This window comes from Conger conger, chromosome 6 (genome assembly GCF_963514075.1).
Source record: "Conger conger chromosome 6, fConCon1.1, whole genome shotgun sequence".
NCBI classification, from domain to species: Eukaryota; Metazoa; Chordata; class Actinopteri; order Anguilliformes; family Congridae; genus Conger; species Conger conger.
In genome coordinates this window covers 27,635,316-27,654,642 of record NC_083765.1, presented here as the reverse complement: position 1 = coordinate 27,654,642, position 19,327 = coordinate 27,635,316, and the positions used below count along the sequence as shown (strand labels likewise).

At 44.8% G+C, this 19,327-nt stretch overlaps 1 protein-coding gene across 1 annotated transcript in view; it reads left to right on the top strand.

Annotated features, from left to right (window-relative positions):
- Positions 1 to 19,327, top strand: part of tenm3 (teneurin transmembrane protein 3) — a 252,324-nt gene that overhangs the window by 52,156 nt on the left and 180,841 nt on the right. The window contains exons 2-3 of the mRNA XM_061244374.1: positions 11,616 to 11,933; positions 17,166 to 17,441. Coding sequence (XP_061100358.1) covers positions 11,702 to 11,933; positions 17,166 to 17,441 — 508 coding nt within the window. The 5' untranslated portion in view covers positions 11,616 to 11,701. The remainder of the gene's footprint in view (positions 1 to 11,615; positions 11,934 to 17,165; positions 17,442 to 19,327) is intronic.

The window sequence follows — 19,327 nt, the reverse complement described above, 5'->3', positions numbered from 1 at the left end:
AGAGCCCGGCATTTTCTTGATGGAAAATTTTAAGAGAGGCCCTTACCGGGACCGGAAGGTCTCAGACGCTGCTGTGTTAGCGAGGACCTCCTGCGACTCCTAGCTCCTGGTCAATTCTCCTATGAGCCGGTCAGCTTAATCCTCTGAAATGGATAATAATGCAAAGGGAATTATCGGTGCGTGAGTATTAATATTTGATGGAATCTGCTACCGTGGCACCTTAACCTTGCTGTAGCTGTCGTAGAAATGTATTTTACTGTTTATGACACTTTTCTTCTGTCCGTTTTGATGTTGGACAGGCCACGTAACAGTCGAATGGAGTCTGCTCGTGTTCGGTTAAATATCAACGATTAAAACTTTGGAGCCGGTGGAACTCCTGCCTTATCTTGGGCCAAGCCTACTGGAATGTGTGCTTTGGGTGGGGGCACGCTTTTTATGGGGCTGACATCACGGGCCCTGCTTTATAAGTGAATAATGCCTTATTTCCCAGCATGCATGGTTCTGTCACTCTGCAAGAATGCGCACTGACTGTAATGTAGAAACTGGCCTTTCATTAAGAGCGCCCCATTGGTGCATACAGCTTTTTCAAGATTAGTATTTAATTATGAGCCCCCCAGGGGTAGTGTTTTAATTTGGACTTTCGGGCAAGTGCGGAGTGAGCCAATATACTGGAATATTCTAGCAAGCATATCCATGTCCTGTTATTTAAAATGGATAGGAGTGTGTTTTAGATTGGCATGCGAGTATTATTGTTTGTTTGTTTGTTTATCTGATTTCAGATTATGAAATGTAGCTGTGGCTTTTTTTGGCACTGTTTGCCAATGGACTGCGTGCGGTTGTGCTATTTTGCTGAACTTGGCACGTAGTAAAGAGTCACTGTACCGTACGTGTCACACCCTGTAAAAATATGCCCCTTCTCACAGCACTGAAAAAGTGTTCATGGGGGGGGTGGGGTGTGGGAGGGCTGATGGGCCTGTAAATGTAGGTAGAAATATGTGTCCCGTATCAAGGCACACCGTCTCAAAATGGCCACAAATGTGTTTTGTACCTGTTCGACTGCTTCAGTCCTCCCCTCTGCTTGTCTGACAGAGTTCGTTTTCCAGTACACACATAGAAATAGGTTTTGCTCATTGATTATTTCCCCTTCGCATATCCAGTCGAAGTGGCTTATTGTTGTTTTTACACGCTTTTGAAAAATGACTTTGTTGGCAGCTGGACGCAGTTAGCGGAGAGGCAAAGTTTTGAAGCACAAGTTGTCACCAGCAAGCACCGCATTTTTCTTCCCACTTCCACCGCGCCATTTTCCCCCCACCGTGAAATGCCCCCCCCCCACACACCACAGACATCATCATTGTGGTGGCCCAACTTGGATATTCTTAGTCCGTACCACCGGGCCTGATGCCAACGTTACAGAAAAGATTTGTGGGAATTGGATACAAACCCCGCGCCCCCCTCGGCCCTCCAGCAGGTCTAAGAGTCCTTCACAGCTGTATCGAGTGATGGAGCCAGTCAGGAGAGGGAGACAGGGCTGCTACAATCGCTCCATTGTTCTGTCTGGGCTGCCCGAGACCCCACTACCTGTTATTATCTAGCGAGGACACAGGCCAGGTATTTAATCAATACCCCCTTTGTGAAATACTGTACTTCCCCACCATCCCGTTCCGTGTACTCCGCAGACGCTCAACTGCCGGCCCAATTAATAGCCGTGCCTGATAATCTAATGATTACACGCCGCTTCTGACAGCACACCTGAATGAGTTTTGTCAGGCCTGATTAAAAGGCGGGAAGCCAGACGAGTACAGTCAGGGAAACGCGGCGTGGAGGATTGGGGAGGGGGGGGCGCGGGAGGGGGGGGGGAGGTAGTCTCTGCGCTAAAGTAGGACATGAGGGGGGGCCTTGCGTGCTTTTCTTACAGTTCCGGGATCTGTGACTATTGTGAATAACTCTATTCTATTATAATACCCTTTTTTTTCTTCTGTACAGCATAATTATACTGTAAGTTGCTTATTGCTGCCGTTTAGGTTGGGATGCTGATGTAACATCTCCTCCCCCCCTTTTCCCCGATACCGCATACTGTCTGTAAGACATACCAGGGAAAGGCTTAAGTATTCCTGATACGACGGGCCCGTGAGAGATGAACTAGGATTGTGTTTATGTAGTTAATCCCCCCTGTCCTCCTGGGCGAGATTAATATCGGTCCTGCTAGGTATGACCTCATGCTCACATGATAAGAGGCCAGTAATCAGGTTACTCCTGCGAGAAAGTCCCAAAGAGCAGGGAACAATGTGTGTGTGATGCCCAGTCCCTTCACATCCGAGTGCTTCTGCTTTTCATTTCCAGCGTAGGGTGAAAGGCTGGGCAACAGCCTAAAAACGCAGTCCCCGCCTTAGTACTGTTTCAGGAACAGAGCCCTGCCGGCGCACACACACACGTACGTACTCACACACACGCGCACACACGCATACATACCCACACACGCATGCACGCACGCACATACATAGACACCCACGCACATACAGGCGCACGACAGGTATCATTTAACAAGGAATATCTAATTGTCTGAAACTCGTTTGTAGTTTCGGGGAAAAGCCAATAAGCTTTTGAAAGCGGAGACCCACATAAAGCATGTGCCGGTCAGGAGGCAACATGCATGCAGCCTAATCCAAACTAACTCATTCCCTGGGCTCGCAGAATAAGTCTGAGTGCCTTTAATGTGGCTTCACCACCGAGATGGATTTCCCATCACCGTTAGCATCGCTGGCGATTTCCTGGCTATTCTTATTTTGTTATTGGCAGTGGAATTGGAGAGCGCTGACGAAAGGTGTCGGCGCTGTTTACGGGGCGTTAGCGCGCGCTACAGCGATCGAGCGCCAACCTGTTCTCCGTCCCTCACCCCCCCCCCCTCCCTTAAAATATTCACCAGATGACGGGTGGCACAGGACGGGGGGAAGCGGAGCCGGTGTTAGCGCGGCGTTAGCGCGCCGGAGGGCCGCGGGTGCTTTAGCGAGCCCCGTAACGCGGGGGCAGAGGAGGATAAATCAGCGGCAGACCCGCCCGGCTTTGATCCGCGCTCCTGAAGCAATCTCCTGCTCGTCTGCAGCCGGAGGAAATGATTGCCGGCGAGCCCGGGGAGAGAGAGCGGGGGGAAAGGGGAGAGCCCTGCGAAACGCGCAACAGGAGAGGAGCGCGTCTCCACAGCCGGGCATGCTGGGTAGCGGAGAGGGCGCGCAGCCCCGGTCGCCTGGCGGTATCGGAGCGGCGTTTCTCTGCGGAGGAAACAGAGCGTGTCTCTCGCAGGTGACTGCAGGAGACGATGGGTGCGGTGTTAATGAACAGAGCTTCTGTTTCCTCGCCAGTTAGCGGTGTTGCAGTTCAAAAACATGCATTCTTATAGCGGCTGGACTTTTTATGTGAATGAGGACAGTTCTTTGGAGTGGTCCTCTGCAGGCAATGGCTGCAGTGTGTGCACGCTTTAGGTGTGTGTGTGTGTGTGTGTGTGAGCGTGTGAGCATGTGTGTGTGTGTGTGTGTGTGTGTGTGTGCATGTGTGTGTCAGACCTGGGTCAAATAGTAACTGTTTTGGATTAAAATACTCGCCTGTACTCAATTAATCTTGACTTGCGCTATTCAGTCAACCAATAGGACCAGAAGGCAGGGTTTGCACTTTTTAAGTAGCAAGCATATAAAATTATTTGAATCAAAAACAATTACACATTGACCCAGGTCTGGTGTGTGTGTATGTGTACGTTTATGTGTGTGTGTGTGTGTATGTGTGTGTTTGTATGTGTTAACTATACGGGGGAAAAGACAGGCCGAGTGCTTAGGCAGGTCGATCCTAACGAGGAGCTCTGTCTGGCCGGGCCGGGCTGGGCTGGTTAAGTGTGATGGATTTGGGGAGGGCGGGCCAGGATTAGCCGCCAATGTCGGCCAGGTCTACTGGGCCGCGGGCAGCTGCATGGGCTTGGCTGGTCCACCCAAACCCCCCCAACCCCCCCACCGGCCCCCCAGGCCCACTGGAAACAACCCAGCCTGCCCCGGCCCGATACTGAACAGGCAGTATAAATTCAGACAAGCACAGGCCGGTTTGTGGAGGGCCTGTGTGAAGTGCTCAGGTTTCTACATAAACCTTTGTCTGCAGGTTTGGGCCAGGAGGAGCCAGCTGGCTCCAGGGGCTGCTGAGACCTCTGGGCCACCTTCTGCAGGTGGAGAGCCTGGGACAGAGTCACAGAAGGGAAGGCCGTGGACCATGTTAATGGGGAGTTTGGGGATGTTGTTAAAGGGGTGGTTGGGGATGTTGTTAAAGGGGTGGTTGGGGATGTTGTTTATGCAGAGTTTGGGGATGTTGTTGAAGGGGAGGTTGGGGATGTTGTTAAAGGGGTGATTGGGGATGTTGTTAAAGGGGAGGTTGGGGATGTTGTTAATGGGGTGGTTGGGGATGTTGTTAAAGGGGAGATTGGGGATGTTGTTTATGTGGAGGTTGAAGATGTTAATGGGGAGGTTGGGACAGAAGTGAAATAGTTGACATGCAGAGAGCGAGACACTAAAGGGGATGTTGGGGACTCTTTTTTGGACAGTCTCGGGACAGTCGTACATAGGAGACAGGTACAGAATTAATTTGAAGGTTGGGGACACTTCTGTCACTCAAACATATTTATACTCACAGCCATGTTGGCAAATATTGTTTTTACTATGTGTAATTATTATTATTATTATTATTATTATTATTATTATTATTCAGCAGCCATAGCACACTGTAACTGTCTCATGTCTATTGGCTGAGGCAAAGTTGTAAGTTGAAATACCTCAGTGCGGTAATGGGGACGCTGTACTGTAGGAGACCATCTTTCCGGCGTGATCCTACAGACTGGATGTGTTGAGGGTCCCATGGCACTTATTGAAAAGAGTTTCCCTGCCATCCAAATGCCCCAGCCCAAGCTTCCTCTCACAATCTGCCCATCTAATCATTTCACTGTTTAACTGGCAGAGGAATGTACTCCTCCTCCACCTGAGGAGGAGGTATCTGTGCTGATTGCTCCGGTGTAAAATGGCTGCCATGCATCACAGGATGGAGAGCTACACCCCTCCCCTTCAATGCAGATCATCGATTATGCATGACAGTGTATTTCATCGATGTACACTGTAAAAGTATATTATTATTATTATTATTATTATTATCATTACTATTATACATGCATGCTGCAGTAATGAACACATTTTCTCCATGGTTATTTAATTGAAGTGTAACATGCAGTAGGATGTGTTCTAAAACAGGATATTATGCACTGAAAATAGCTATTCCACACAGTGTATTTTATTCAGCGATATGAGGTGCTTGAAAGATCAATGTGTCTGAATCATGGCACATATGTTGCAATGTAAACTGAAGGGAAGGGGGGGGGGGGGTACACAAAGGGAAGCCTTTTCAGATGAACGTAAAGTAGCCGGGGATATAGAATCACTTACCCGAAGGAAAAGCCTTGTTTATGTCGCCCGTTCAGCGATGTTTACCACGCTGTCGGAGAAGCTACTGCATGGGAGAACGTGTCTGATCCCCTCTCATTAAACTGTGAATTTTATTTGTGTCTACGAAGCTAAGCTTCAAAGCTAAGGAAGCAGCTACGCCTCTCAAACATCCCAGGGTTTTTTCCCTACCTCTCAATAAGACAGTTTGATTACAATAAACAATGGATACACAGAGATGTTACCTGAACCGTTATTAAAAGTGAACGTATTGTCTTCCGTGTTTACAGTGGGCAGTGGCAATACTGTACTCCGACTGTAGGTTGGTGTTTGGGGAAGAGAAAAGGGCGTTTGATTCAAAAGGAGTTTCCTGTCTTTGATCACGTTAAGCCTGCTCGGAGCCACTGTCGAGCGGCCTCGTTTTGGAATTGGAGCCGAACATTTTCACAGGACTTAAAATAAGCCATCTTTTTTTCTGGGTGGAGGAGGGGGGGGATACTTACTGCCCTTCAATTTTTGCTCCAGTGCTTACGGTCTTTGAAGGCGTCCAAAGCCCTTCCGTAGCGTTTTCTTGCAGCCGAAATTTCACGCTGTATTCCGAAGTATCAGAAAGGCATCCGTCGCAAACCTTCCCTTTTTTCTTTCTCCCCGCGTGGAAAAACCCGGCGCTTCCTAATGCTTTTCACGCGCGCTCCGCCTGCCTCTCCTCCTGTTCTTCCTCATGTTCCGTCGTCGAGCGAAAAGGGAGCCCGGCCTCCTGGCGATCGATTCGTACCGTACGACCTCTGGAGAAAAGACTTCAAACCCTTTCAGCTGTGGAGAAAAGATTTCAGGCACATACCTGGGCGTAGCTAACAGGCATCCACAGGTAGACCGCTAAAGGGTTTCACAGTGAGCTCCGTGTGGCTACCATTCAGACCACTTACCTGCTAACCATCTGTTTCGTCTGTTATTTTGTCCTTGTTACTTTGAATTGTTTTCATGGTTTTAGTTTAAGGAACTATTTCTGGGGACCAACAATTATTTGATATTAGTTTCAGAATTTTACCAAAACATTAATAAATAAATAAAAATGTGTTGATTATATAATTTTTAATCAAGTTAATTAATTGACAACGAATACTTTTTTTGCATAGACTGTATAAAAACAAGCCTTATTGAACCGATCGTCTTGAGTATGCCGGGCTAATAAATGTAATAAACAGATTGATATTGATAACGATTGTGGGGAAAGCGTTGGCCGTGCAGACGCAGTGTAATCCGTGGATGGGAATGTTAACGTTCCCGTTCCGTGGGAGGGGCAGCGGGAGGGAAAGGCGAGGGATAAAGCCGGGAGCGGGCCCCGCCTTTGACCCGGACCGAGACTCTACACCACGGCACAAAGTGGACCCAGGTTGTGAATTATTCAGAGCGGGGAAATCTTGTGCTGTTGTTGGAGAGGGTGGGGTGGGGGGAAGGGGGCAGGGGGAGGGCAGTGGCGTAGCCAGCTGCCTCCATCAGCGAATCATCAAAGAAGCAGCGGCTTCTCTGCTGAAAGAAGAACAGAAAAAGGGGAGAGGGAGGCAGAGAGTGGCAGCGCGTCACGGCACTCATCTGCAGGAATGTCACAGGCGGCCATTCCTCTTTACTGCCCTTACTCACCGAGGCTAAGGTCAGAGGTCGCCGGTTCATATTTAGCATGCATCTCCTGAAATGTAATTACTGTACGTGAGACAAACGAGCTCCGTATAGAAGACTTGTGGTTACAGCACGTAGTACTCTAGTGGAAATGACTCTCTGTTACAGCAAAAAAAAACATTGTTTGTAGTTGCATAAGGAATATGGGTCAGTTTAGCTGAATTATTTTTTTTATTTTTTATTTTTTATTTTTTTCCCAATCTCATTTTTTGTTTGTCTGTCACAGTGGTTAAATGCAAATCCATGTGTACTAATTCAATGTTTTTGTGAAGAAAGAAAGAAAGAGTTTTAATTTTAATAATAATAGTAAGAACATAAATTTTTTGATGAACAGTGAACATTCATACGATTCTTTTTCACAAGAAGCATGGGAATTATTCAGCATTTCTAAAACAAAATAAAATAAAATTCACCGGCTTTTGCGGACATGATAGCGACATGCTCCACAAAGGAAAATAAACAAAACTTGAGCAACAATGTGCGACAAAGGGAACGGCTTCAGAAGACGGGGCCCGCGGACCTCGGAGGGGCTTCATGCTTTAATTAAAGTACCAGGTTGTTTGACATGAGCGTGAAAAAGGACGATGTAAGTAAGACATTTGAAAGCGAGCACTGAAATGAGCAGTAGATCAGGTTGCCGGTGTTGCGTGCGGCTGTGGGCGTTGTGGTTAAGTCGCATTCCTGTCTGTAACAGTGTCCCACACACATACTCACGACTCCAGCCGTTTGACCGAATGTAATTGGATTTAGCCGTGGCATCCTTCACAGCGGCCTCATTGCAGAAAGCCTCTCCATAAGTGCAGACATTCGGAGCTGCCAAAGCCATTAAGAGCGGCAATAAGAGGGAGAAATGGTGAGATGACTCCCATTTGACTGGCGTACCGCGCAGCCAATGAGAGGGGGGGACGAGGCTGGGAGGGGATGGGGGCGCAGAGGCGTCTGCAGACGCGAGAGAATGTAAAATGGATGTGCAGAGCGAGGTAAAGGTGGCTGAGCGGCGTCTTGGTGCTGTGGGAGGTCACCCTGAGTGGCACTCCCCTCCCCCGCCTCAGTGTGTCGTCAGCAGGTGTGCAGGGGTCACATCTGCCTAGTGCTGAGTGATGGAGCACTGTCACTTTCCCCTGTGTCACTTTTCTGCTCCACTGCTTCAGACCACACGCCCCCGCCAGAGAAGACACACTCTCACACACACACAGACACATCCTACAACACAAACACAGACACACACACACACACACACACACACACACACACATCCTACAACACAAACTCAGACATACACACTCACACACATACATGCACACATATACACACGCACATACACACATACACACGCACATACACACACACACATACACACGCACATACATACACAAACACACACACACACACTCACATATCCTAAAACACACACACACACACACACACATGCATAGACATACACACACACTCACATTTCCTAAAACACACACATACTCGCACACACACTCACAGAAACAATCCTAAAGCGCACACATACACACACATGCATGTACACACACGCACACACGTATGTATCCGGTCACACCGTTCCTGCTGTGTTTGCTTTTACGGGTGACTAGCTGTTTGAGTAGTCCTCGTTATTCTAAGGGAGGACACAGAGGGGAGGGGAGGGGGGGGGGGGGTAGAGGGATAGAGAGGGGGAGGGATAGGTGCATCGTTTGTTTGTTTGGATTGCGTCCTTGCCGGTGGAGAAGGAAGGAACAGAGAAAAGAGCTGAAATCAGCTCACATCAGCAGCAGCTGGTGTGTGCGTTTGACGCGGATGATGTATTTACATGCTGAGCAGGACTGTCACAGTTGTGGATTTTCCAAGTCGTCTGTCGCACCGGAAGCCTATAGGCAATTCTCCAGTGCTCCGTTCTGAGCCATGGTTCCCAGCCTGCCTCCGTGCGTCCGAGCACTAGCTCCGGAGTCTGTTACCCGGCCCTCCCTGTTTCACCCACGGTCAGTCTCCATTATGCATAACTTTGATTTGTGAGCCGTTGTGCGGCGGGGTCTGTTTGCGTTCGCTGTGACACGGGCTGGAACTAACTCTGGGTGAATCGGAGGGTTGCAGGCAAGTTCCCTGCCACTGTGGGACACAGTAAAAAGGGCTTTGTGTTAAACTGGGTAATAACGTGGACGTTGAATGTGATCAAATAAAATAAATTAAGTATTTAAGTTTTATGTTTTTATATAGTAAACTAGTTTTTATAGATTTTTTAATAGGGAAGGATTATAGATAACCTATATTATATTGTAGTATATTTTTTAAATGTGAGATTTAATTGCAAATGCCATATTTTTTTTATGTGATATTGTTTATATTTTATATAGGCATTCTGAGTGCTTGTTGTACTCACCCCTTTTATAGCTGTGTATTTTATATCAACTTGAAAATATTATTACCAGAGTACAACTAACTTTCCCTTCTCAGTTTAAATATAACATTACATTCTGACATCAGGAATCCTTTCTGCAAATATCCAAATACAAAAACAAAGTTATACATTGTCATGTGTTGAATGTTTCTGTGTAACCCAGTTCAAGGGTAAAACAGTAAGACTGTCCTTAAAACCGCACAGTTGACCGCTAGTTGCAGCCAGTTCGCCTCTCTCCTTTGATTTGGGGGACCGTTGTGTGCGCTGCTGGTCCCGACAGGAGGAGTGGCTCTAATGCTCAGGGCTGATTCGGGCTGTAATCTTCTGTAAACCCTCCCCGCCTAGCCTAGCCTAGCCTAGCCTAGCGCTCCCACCATCCTCCGGTCCTCATAAAGCATTACAGCACAATAAACAAAGAGAGCGCACCCTGATCTTCCACATTCCACCTTCTCTCTCTTTCATCTGCCTCTTTCTCTTCCTCCCATCTTACACTGATTCTTTGTCCCCCTCTGTCTATTTCTCTCTCAGCGAACTCTTTCCCATCTCTTTCTCTCTCTCTCTCCTTCCCCTCGCTTTTCAATTCCGAATGATTCATTGGCGTGGATTACATTCATGTAGCCACTGTAATATGTTAAATGGATAGCATGCTAATATTTTATCATTATAATAATAATAATAATAATAATAATAATAATAATAATAATAACAACGTCAATTACTATTTTTGTAATATTATCATGTTCTACTTTTTTTTAATTATTGCTTTTATTAATGATAATTCCTCAACCAAAATGAGTATTATAATACAGTATACATGACCTATGACTGTTGTAGCTGTAGTGGAACAGATACAGTGCGAGTATAAATCAGGCAGAAGCAGAGCAGGCCTCGGTCGCAGAGGCACACTGAACACAGAGGTAAAGCGTGCGGTCATTCACTGCTAAATGGAAATATTAAGACTGATCTGCAGCAGCCATAAATGGGCAGTGTCTTAACGTCATTAGCACAAGCGCGTGGCTCTGAACGAGCCCGAATGGAGGGTAAGGAAGGACAGGAGAATCCACCAGAGCAGTATTTACAGGGGAAAACGCAGGGCAGAAAGGTGGGGGGACGGAGAAAGCTACGCAGACGGCTGTGGTCTCTCCAAGTGAAGAGCGAGCAGCAGGCCTCTCTACTCGGGCTGAATTTTGATTGCCTCAGCAACATCAGACGCTTTTTTATTTTAGGACGCAACTTCTTTTTCGCTGGCCAAAAAAAAGTAAGGCACGGAGGAAGCTGGTGTTGTTTTTCGCATAAAATGTGAAAAGTGGGCATTTTTTTTGTTCAAACAAAAGGGTTAGGGAGATTCCCCTCTTGTCCTGTAAGAGCTCTCTGCATTAGCATGGGTGGACTCCTGCCCGCACGGCAAGGCGAAACGCACTCTCGGAGAGACCTTCGAAAGAAAAGGAAAACACTGCCGTAATCAAAGCAGAGAATGAGAAACAGGAAGTTTAGCTAATAAACATTTTCAATGTGTCCCAGGGCATCGCCGCCTTCATTACGCCGCTGGATTGGATTCATGGTTTTTTTTAGTAGGTAGATTTTATTAATTCTCACTGGCAGTGCTTAATGAAAGGCTTTCTTTCCCTTCCTTGCCTGTCTTCGACAGAGGCTTTGATTGGTTACAGAAGCGCCGCTTAATGGATCTGTCCAAATTATCAGCTGCTGTGGACATACAGCAGACGAGAGGAGAGGAGCAATCAATTTCGAGTTTTTTTCCCCTTTCATACCCGACCTCCATTCACATTCATACACCCTGTTATCACCAGCACCCTACCCCTGGTCTGACCCCCAAAAAAACTCCATTCCTTCTTATCGGAGTCAGAAAGCCACGTCTACAAGTGTGCTCTCTCTCTCTGTCCCCCTCCCCACCGTCTTATACACACAGACACACACGCATGCAAGAAACACACAAAACACACAGACACACACGCGCGTACACTCACACACCCCAGCCTCTGCCGGGGATTTGCGGGTCCTGGAAGATTAAGTGCCCAGATTAGCGCTATCTGACCGCTGTCTGCTTTCCGTTTGACCAGGTAGCCCCTGAGCCGGAGACTGGGCGGAGTCTGCAGCGCTGAGCCCCCGAGACACGCAGGTTTTTGGACACAGCGATGCCCGCAGTATGGATGTGAAGGAACGCAGGCCGTACTGCTCCCTCACCAAGGGCAGGCGCGACAAAGAGCGCCGCTACACCAGCTCCTCGGGAGAGAGCGAGGAGTGCCGCGTCCCCACCCAGAAGTCCTACAGCTCCAGCGAGACGCTGAAGGCCTTCGACCACGACTCCTCCCGCCTGCTGTACGGCAGCCGCGTGAAGGACACCGTCCACAGGGAGGCGGACGAGTACACCAGGCCAGGTCAGTCTGCAAGCCGGCTTCCCTCTTAACCCCTTTAGGCGCGAGGTCACAGATGAGTGATAAGAATGTTCTTAGCTGGACATTCTAATCACAGATATGTGATTAGAATGTTCTTAGCTGAACATTCTAATCACAAATACGTGATTAGAATGTTTTTAACTGAACGTTCTCTTAGCTGATGTAACAGTCACTACGGTCAATTGAAAGCAAGAACCCGGATGTAGAATTCTGAAAAAACATTCCAATCGTTTCAAAATGACCTTCAACAAATGCCTGATTCCGCATCAAAACCCCAGCGTACTGTAGTTTGGTATTGCCCACCAAATGGTTATATATTTAAGCATATAATATGTGTGTGTGTGTGTGTGTGTGTGTGTGTGTGTGTGTGTGTGTGTGTGTGTCTAAAATTGGGAAAATATTTTCTTGTTTTTGTGAGTTAAATTTGAAACACAACATTGCAATAATTCATTCATTTATGAAGGTAGTGGAGCCATAACTAATTTAGCAGGATGTGTTGAGCAACAGGTACAGTAGGTGAAGGCCTGGAGGCTGGTGAGAACAGTATCAAATTAAAGCATGTGAGTGGTCTTCTCAGTGAAGTGGGGCCCTTTAAGTAGGCCAGTGGGGCTTAGAATAAGAGGTAGCCTTAAGCTCTTTATGTACACGAAGGCATGGCCATGTGGTGCTACACTGTTTCTCAAGACACGTGGTTTTTATTTATAATAATTTACTTGTTATTACAAGTGGTGCTATACACTATCGGTAGTATAGATTTGCTTGTAGTTGCATTTTCAATTAAGGGATAACCCGTTGACATTATGTTTTTTATGTTTTACAACACCATCAATTACCAGTAGTGATTGTTACATCAGCATTAGTATGTTCAGTTATACATTAGAACATTATAATCACATATAAGTGTTCTTGTGCCTTGACTGGTTAATTCATGCAATTACATGGGTTCATTGGAAGTAACACCAGTTATTATGTTTACATGTAAAACATCTCACCATGACTTAAAAGTTAAAAGATTGAAAAGCTGTGAGTTTCACATGTAATATTACAGTTAAAATAAGAATGTTGCATTTAGCTTCTCACAGGTTTATTGAGTCTAATTAGATCAATTCTAAATATTTTATAGAAAACCAAGACTTATAGTGAAAATGTTCATTGTATGTTAATTGGTCTTCATTTTAAGTTAATGGAATTTTAAATATAATGTAATTACTATCTTTGTAATTGCATATCATGCAATTAAATCCTTTGTTTTCATGTAAAATACATTATTTTAGTCATAAGTGGACATTTTGTTAACTCATTTTCCAAAAGGAAAATGTGCAGTGTTTTGTAAGGTAGAGTTCCTCATTGTTGGATAAGGTAAAGGAAGTTCAATATCATGCCAATTCTCATAAATGCAATTTGTAATATATTTGTATTGACCTTACCGGTAAGTGAAATTTCTACTTTGCTTAGAAGGCTTTATTGGTGTGGTGAAATATTAAATGTATTTAAGGTCAATTCCAACACTTTTTAATATTTTATTTTCATTTAAAATTATAATTATTTTACTTTATTTAAAGAACGTCAAAAATAAAATGTTGTAACAATCAGTGTTTTCATTGCTTTTAGTCATTTGTCAGGATTTTTCGAGGGAAGATGACACGGTGGAAAAGCTTGTGCTCAATACAAACTCTGCAGCTCTCTTGGAACATTTTCTTCCAGGTCTTAACAGCTGTGCGGAAAAAAAAACATAGAGAACGCTAATTAAAAAATGATTTTAACCTACTTAGTCTAGAGGTATAGGTATAGAATTTGAGGCTTCCATTCTGTTATGGAATTCTAATTTCTTTCCCCTAAACTGCAATAAAACATAATCCCCCACAACCCCCCTCAACCCCCCGCCAATAGCACGCTTCATGTTCCAACTTTTTGGATAGATTGACCAAACTGATCTCGGAAAAACAATTAAATGACAGATGAGAGCCTGTAGTTTATGTGGAGGAATGGACCTGTAATAAAATTTGGGCTTATTCAGTGTGTGTGTGTGTGTGTGTGTGTGTGTGTGTGTGTGTGTGTGTGTGTGTGTGTGTGTGCGCCTTGCTTCGCCACCATATATCAACCAGGAAATACTTATTGCTTTGATAGAGCTGTTATTTTCAAAGGATGTAGGCAATAACAGCCTGGTTTAAAGTTTAAGATTAGAGGTATTACACATCTGGAGGAAGGAGGAAGAGTTTGCATAAAATCAGTAACTGTGGTGAGAGAAGAATAAAGTAAATGAATAATGCATTGAGGCATTTTTTAATTGGATGTTTTTGAAATTCTCCACAGGAAAATAAGCTAATATTGGCTGTGTGCAGAATATTCTATTGGCTTCAGAAATAATTGAAGATATTTTAAATTAAAGATATCTTGTTCTATTTTTTGCATGATATCATAGTATTCTATTTTTCTTAATTATTTTGCTTGCTTGTATTTTTTGTTGTTTTATTTGTTCTGTTTGTTGTTTTTTACATTCAGTTTTTTATTTTATTTTGTTTAGAAACATTATTGAATGTTAAACATAATGTTTCTGTGTGTCAGTGTATCAATCATGTGCACAATCAAATTATCCAGCTTCATTTTAAGTTTATACACGGTAATTCCAGGAAGGATAAAATGTACAGTTTTAAATCTAATTGATTTATCAATTAACCTTTTATTCTGTATAGAATTAAAATTATCATTGGGAACACACCTTTAAATGTATGCTACATTTTGAACTTATTAGGAATTCCCCTACTTAGCATGCATGCACTTACATATCTTTTAAATGTTTAAAGACAGTAATATACAAAGTTATTTGTTATTCGGTATAGTACAATTTATGTGAAATGAAATTGGATTATGTTATTATATTATAATTTATAATTTTGTATATTTATTTTTAAAAGTAAATTCTTTTAAAATAACTTGTCACCAATTCCCATCTTGAAAAACAATAATTATAATAATCATCCATCATGATCATAATTATCATCATCATCATCATCATCATCATCATTGCCAGAATTATGAAAAACACAATTGTGGAGATATGATATCATTGTTTGTTTGTGAAAACCACTGTCCTTCCTCATATTTTTGTATTTATTGATTTTTTTTTTTAAAGTGAATTCAATATCCACCCAAGCCATAGAGATGGTTCTGAAATCGGCAAGCAGATTAGAAGTGCCTCAATTATTATCCTGGCTGCCAAAATGGCCATAAAACGGTGCAGACATATTCACCACCATCTGCGCCAGATTATTCCCCTTAGAGAGTGCTGCTCTGATATTGATATTCCAGTAGGCTCACCGAGAGACATCAAGGGCCTCGTAGTGGTTTCAGTCATAATCCAAATTCTCATTTCAGAGAGGGACCAATCAGGGCAGGAAACTGTACATCGCTGCGTGAACCTGCCGAAATAAGGAATCAACTAAAGTGTACCATTCGATAAATGGGGAGTCGATCAACAGACGACATAAAATTATTGATATTCTGCTATATACTCTAATACTGTAATAGAACATATGAATATTTGATGAAGATAACAGGGCCATTTAGCCTATCTAGGCATGATATATTACAAATGCTTTCTATGAATTTATATTTAGTGGGTAACTGTTATTAAAACTATTAAACTATCTTTTTTTTTCAAAAACTAATTTTAAAACTCTTATTAAAGCTATTAAATTATTTAAATAAACTATTATTCAATCAAACAAAAGCACCGCTATAAGTAGGAAGCTAAAATATTTCACAGCAGGAATTCTCAGAGCATCTAAACAGACCTACTGTAATACGGACTGGTAGTACAGCAAGTCCTCCTCTTCTGATTGGCCACAGCCTGCCCCAGGGAGGGGGAGAAAGCCCCTCGGCCCGCTGGGTAAATGCTCGCCTCGCAGCGCGATGGAGCGATCCGTTTCAGCCGGCACCCGGGCCAGGGCCTTCCCCAGCTCCTGCAGCTGTACAGCCCTGTAACGCGGTGTCCACACACACACACACACACACACACACACACACTCACACGCGCACACACAGACACACACACACAGACACAGACACACACAAACACACACACAGACACACACGCACACGCACGCACGCGCACACGCACACACACACACACACACACACACACACACACATGCGCCCCAATCAATGGAGGATGAGAGGAGTGACTGAACAAGTTACCTTCCAAAAACCGAAGTTTAATAGAGAAAAGCAAATGCGCTTTTGTCACTATTTCTATCAGTACTTTTTAGTTCGGTGCTGAAACGAACAAGAATATGCTGTGTAAAAATATTTTTTTTTATGAACAAGTGTATCTTTTATTGCATTAATCAGGGAGCTTTTATAGAGAAATATGGCTCCTTCTGCAGCTGGGTTTTTCATGACGTTCTAGCTTTGAGGTAAACGGGGTCTGTTATCGCCCGTTTCCTTTTGTTTTCCTGCAGTGGGGGGTGTGTGAAGAAAGGATGCGATTCTGTCATTTAACTTCAGACATTTTTCATTTCACTTGCGCTGATTGGCTCAGGCTCTAATAATATTATGTTCTTAGGTCTCTGTGGTTATTTAAGTGCTTGAGAAACACAGTTCACTCCGAGTGCCGTGCTAGAAACTCGCTCTGTGAGACTGCTGTTCGCAGAAACAGTGCTTTCAGACGGGGGTGTAAGTCAGTTGGAGTTTTGCCCCCCCCCCCCCCCGGCTGTAGCAGCCGTATCGGTTTCCTGCGTTTTTCTTTCGGTAACCCAGGATCTTTTCAGCTGAGCGGAATTCCCCCCTTTACCTGCCCTGTTTCTGCTCCTCCAACACCCGGGGGCTGTTTACAGTTACTCGCAGAAGGCTAAGAAAACAGACGAGCGGCCCGGCTTGCAAAGCGGGACCGCATCGTTTAAAAAAAATTACCCAGAGTCATTGAGGTAAAAGCTAGAAGCTGCATCTGTTCTCACGCTTCAACGCACAAACCAGGTGCAGACTTGTTCAAAAAAAAAAAAAAAAGAAGAAAAGAAATAAAAAGATTAATACCTTTCCCTGTTGTTTTGTGACACCTCAGAGCGACCAGTGGGCTGATCATGTTTATGTGACCCGATGTGAATTTAAACCGAACACTAGAAGCCCGGGCCCTGATAGGAAATCAATAAGAAATAACAGTTGCGGTTATTTGCACGACGGCGTTATTGACCTGGCCCGTGTTGTCGTTTGCTCCAGCGGGGCAGAACTTTAACCTGAGGCAGCTGGGGATATGTGAGCCGGCCGCCCGCCGGGGCCTGGCCTTCTGCGCCGAGATGGGCCTCCCGCACCGCGGCTACACGGCCGGCTCGGAGCCCGACCCCGAGAGCGAGGCCGTCATGTCCCCCGAGCACGCCATGCGCCTGTGGGGCCGCGGCGTCAAGGCGGGCCGCAACTCCTGCCTGTCCAGCCGCTCCAACTCGGCCCTCACCCTCACCGACACGGAGCACGACAACAAGTCCGACAGCGAGAACGGTGAGTCCCCCTCTTCCTGTACCGTCCTTCTCCGGCTAGTCGCACGTCCTGGGGTGGGCGGTTTTTTCCGGCGGTTAGTCCACTGAGACCGGGAAAGGCGGTGTCCGGAAATAATAATAATAAAAGCTGAAAATGTGCTGGAAATGTTTTCCCACCTGAGGGGCGGAGCCACCCCCGTCCCCCCACGCTTGCGCGGAGGCTCTGATTGGTCGCGGCGCTTTGATGGGCAGAGGGGTTGCCGGCGTGCCGCCCTCTTTAAGGGGATGAATCGAGGTTTGACGGCCGTGCAGGGGGAATGAAAGGCGAACTCCACACACGATCCAGTCACCTGTTCCCCACCAGGATGTGAGGTGGTTTTGATAAAGTTTTTCCCCCGAGCCACGGCGTAATGAAAGATGGCTTTGTGCGTCCCGCTCCGAGACTTCTCCGAGACGTTTCTGAGCGCAGAGACGCTTGAAGGAGCAAGCACAATGGCTGATTAACGGGGCGCGGCAGTTTGAAGTGCAAATCGCGCTCCGCAACCAGAGGAGAGATGTGTGGGTTTGAACTGCTGTGAAAGGGATGAGGGGCGACACTTTCCCGCTTTAAATAAAAAAAGAAAAAAAAACTGGCTTTTTTTGCTGTTTAAAGTGGCTTTCCGTGTGCTGGCGTTCTGCAGTTTGCTGTGCGTTTTGAAAGTGTCATGTTTCTGAAAATATTCTCGCGGAATGAGGGTTCCTCCATCCTCTTCCACGTTCTCGCAGGGTATTTGAATATTTCATGGGTTTTCTCTCCGTGTTGTACGGAATAGGTCACATGAGCATGCGGAATTAACTGAGTGTGGAATTAACCTGCTGTAAATGTTTAATATAAACAGCTGTATACCTTATCGAGGAGCGGAGCTTTAATCTGTTTTCTGCGGTTGCAGTAATTGTCTTTGTGTGTTCGGCAGGTTTAAGCCTGCAGCCAGCATGGCAAACTGCATACAGGTGTTGCCTGTAAATTAAATGACCTTAAAAAAATGCCCTTATTAAATAAGTGAAATTAGCATTGTTTTGTCTTAATTAGTGATGTGCAGAGGAAAAGACTGCTGAATTAGCATTTTTATTTTTTTAATTTGCAGCAATTATGATCTGAATTTATAAAACACTGACTTTACGGCGCTCTGAAGCCAACATATTCCAGATCATTAGCTGGAATACCCTGAGGGAGGAGGGGCAGTGTTGTGGTAACAAACATATTTCTTAATATCTAGTTGTTATTGTAATTTTCTTCTGCTGCTTTTGGTCCAGATTTATAATTGCATGTGATATAAATGGGATATTCAGTTTACCTCTTTGTGTGAATGGTAGCTCTGCAGCCAAGATGGTGCTTTAGAGTACTGACAAATAGACAGTGGATTCATTGATTGACAGATGACTATGAAGTTTCCATGTAGGCTTTTACTCAACATTTGTTTGGTGCAGAAAGAAAAATAATACTTTCGAGACAAATTTGAATGTCAAGTCTATAGAGGATGCATTAAGTGATTTAATGAAATGTTTGAACATTTGAAGCTGTTCAAACATTTCATTTAATTTGTTTACAAGGCTTTTGTCATTTTAACATAGCCAAAGTTACTGTATCTTGTATTCCATTTTTTCATAGAATTTCTGGAAAGCTAGGATTATATGTAGTAGGCACTGGCTAATAGTCAGTGTTATTTCTGTCATTCCTGCACAGTCTTTAAAGGTTGAGGACGGAGGCACTTTTCCAAAAGCACTTTCCCTTTTCAGCAAGTTTTCCTTTAAAAAGAAAGCACAAAGGAGAACGGGCACGCAGCTGTAAATCACATGTGGAGTGTTGTTGCCAATCGTTCGGGGGTTTTCGATTGCAGTAATAGAGACAGGAAATTCAGGTCACCAGAG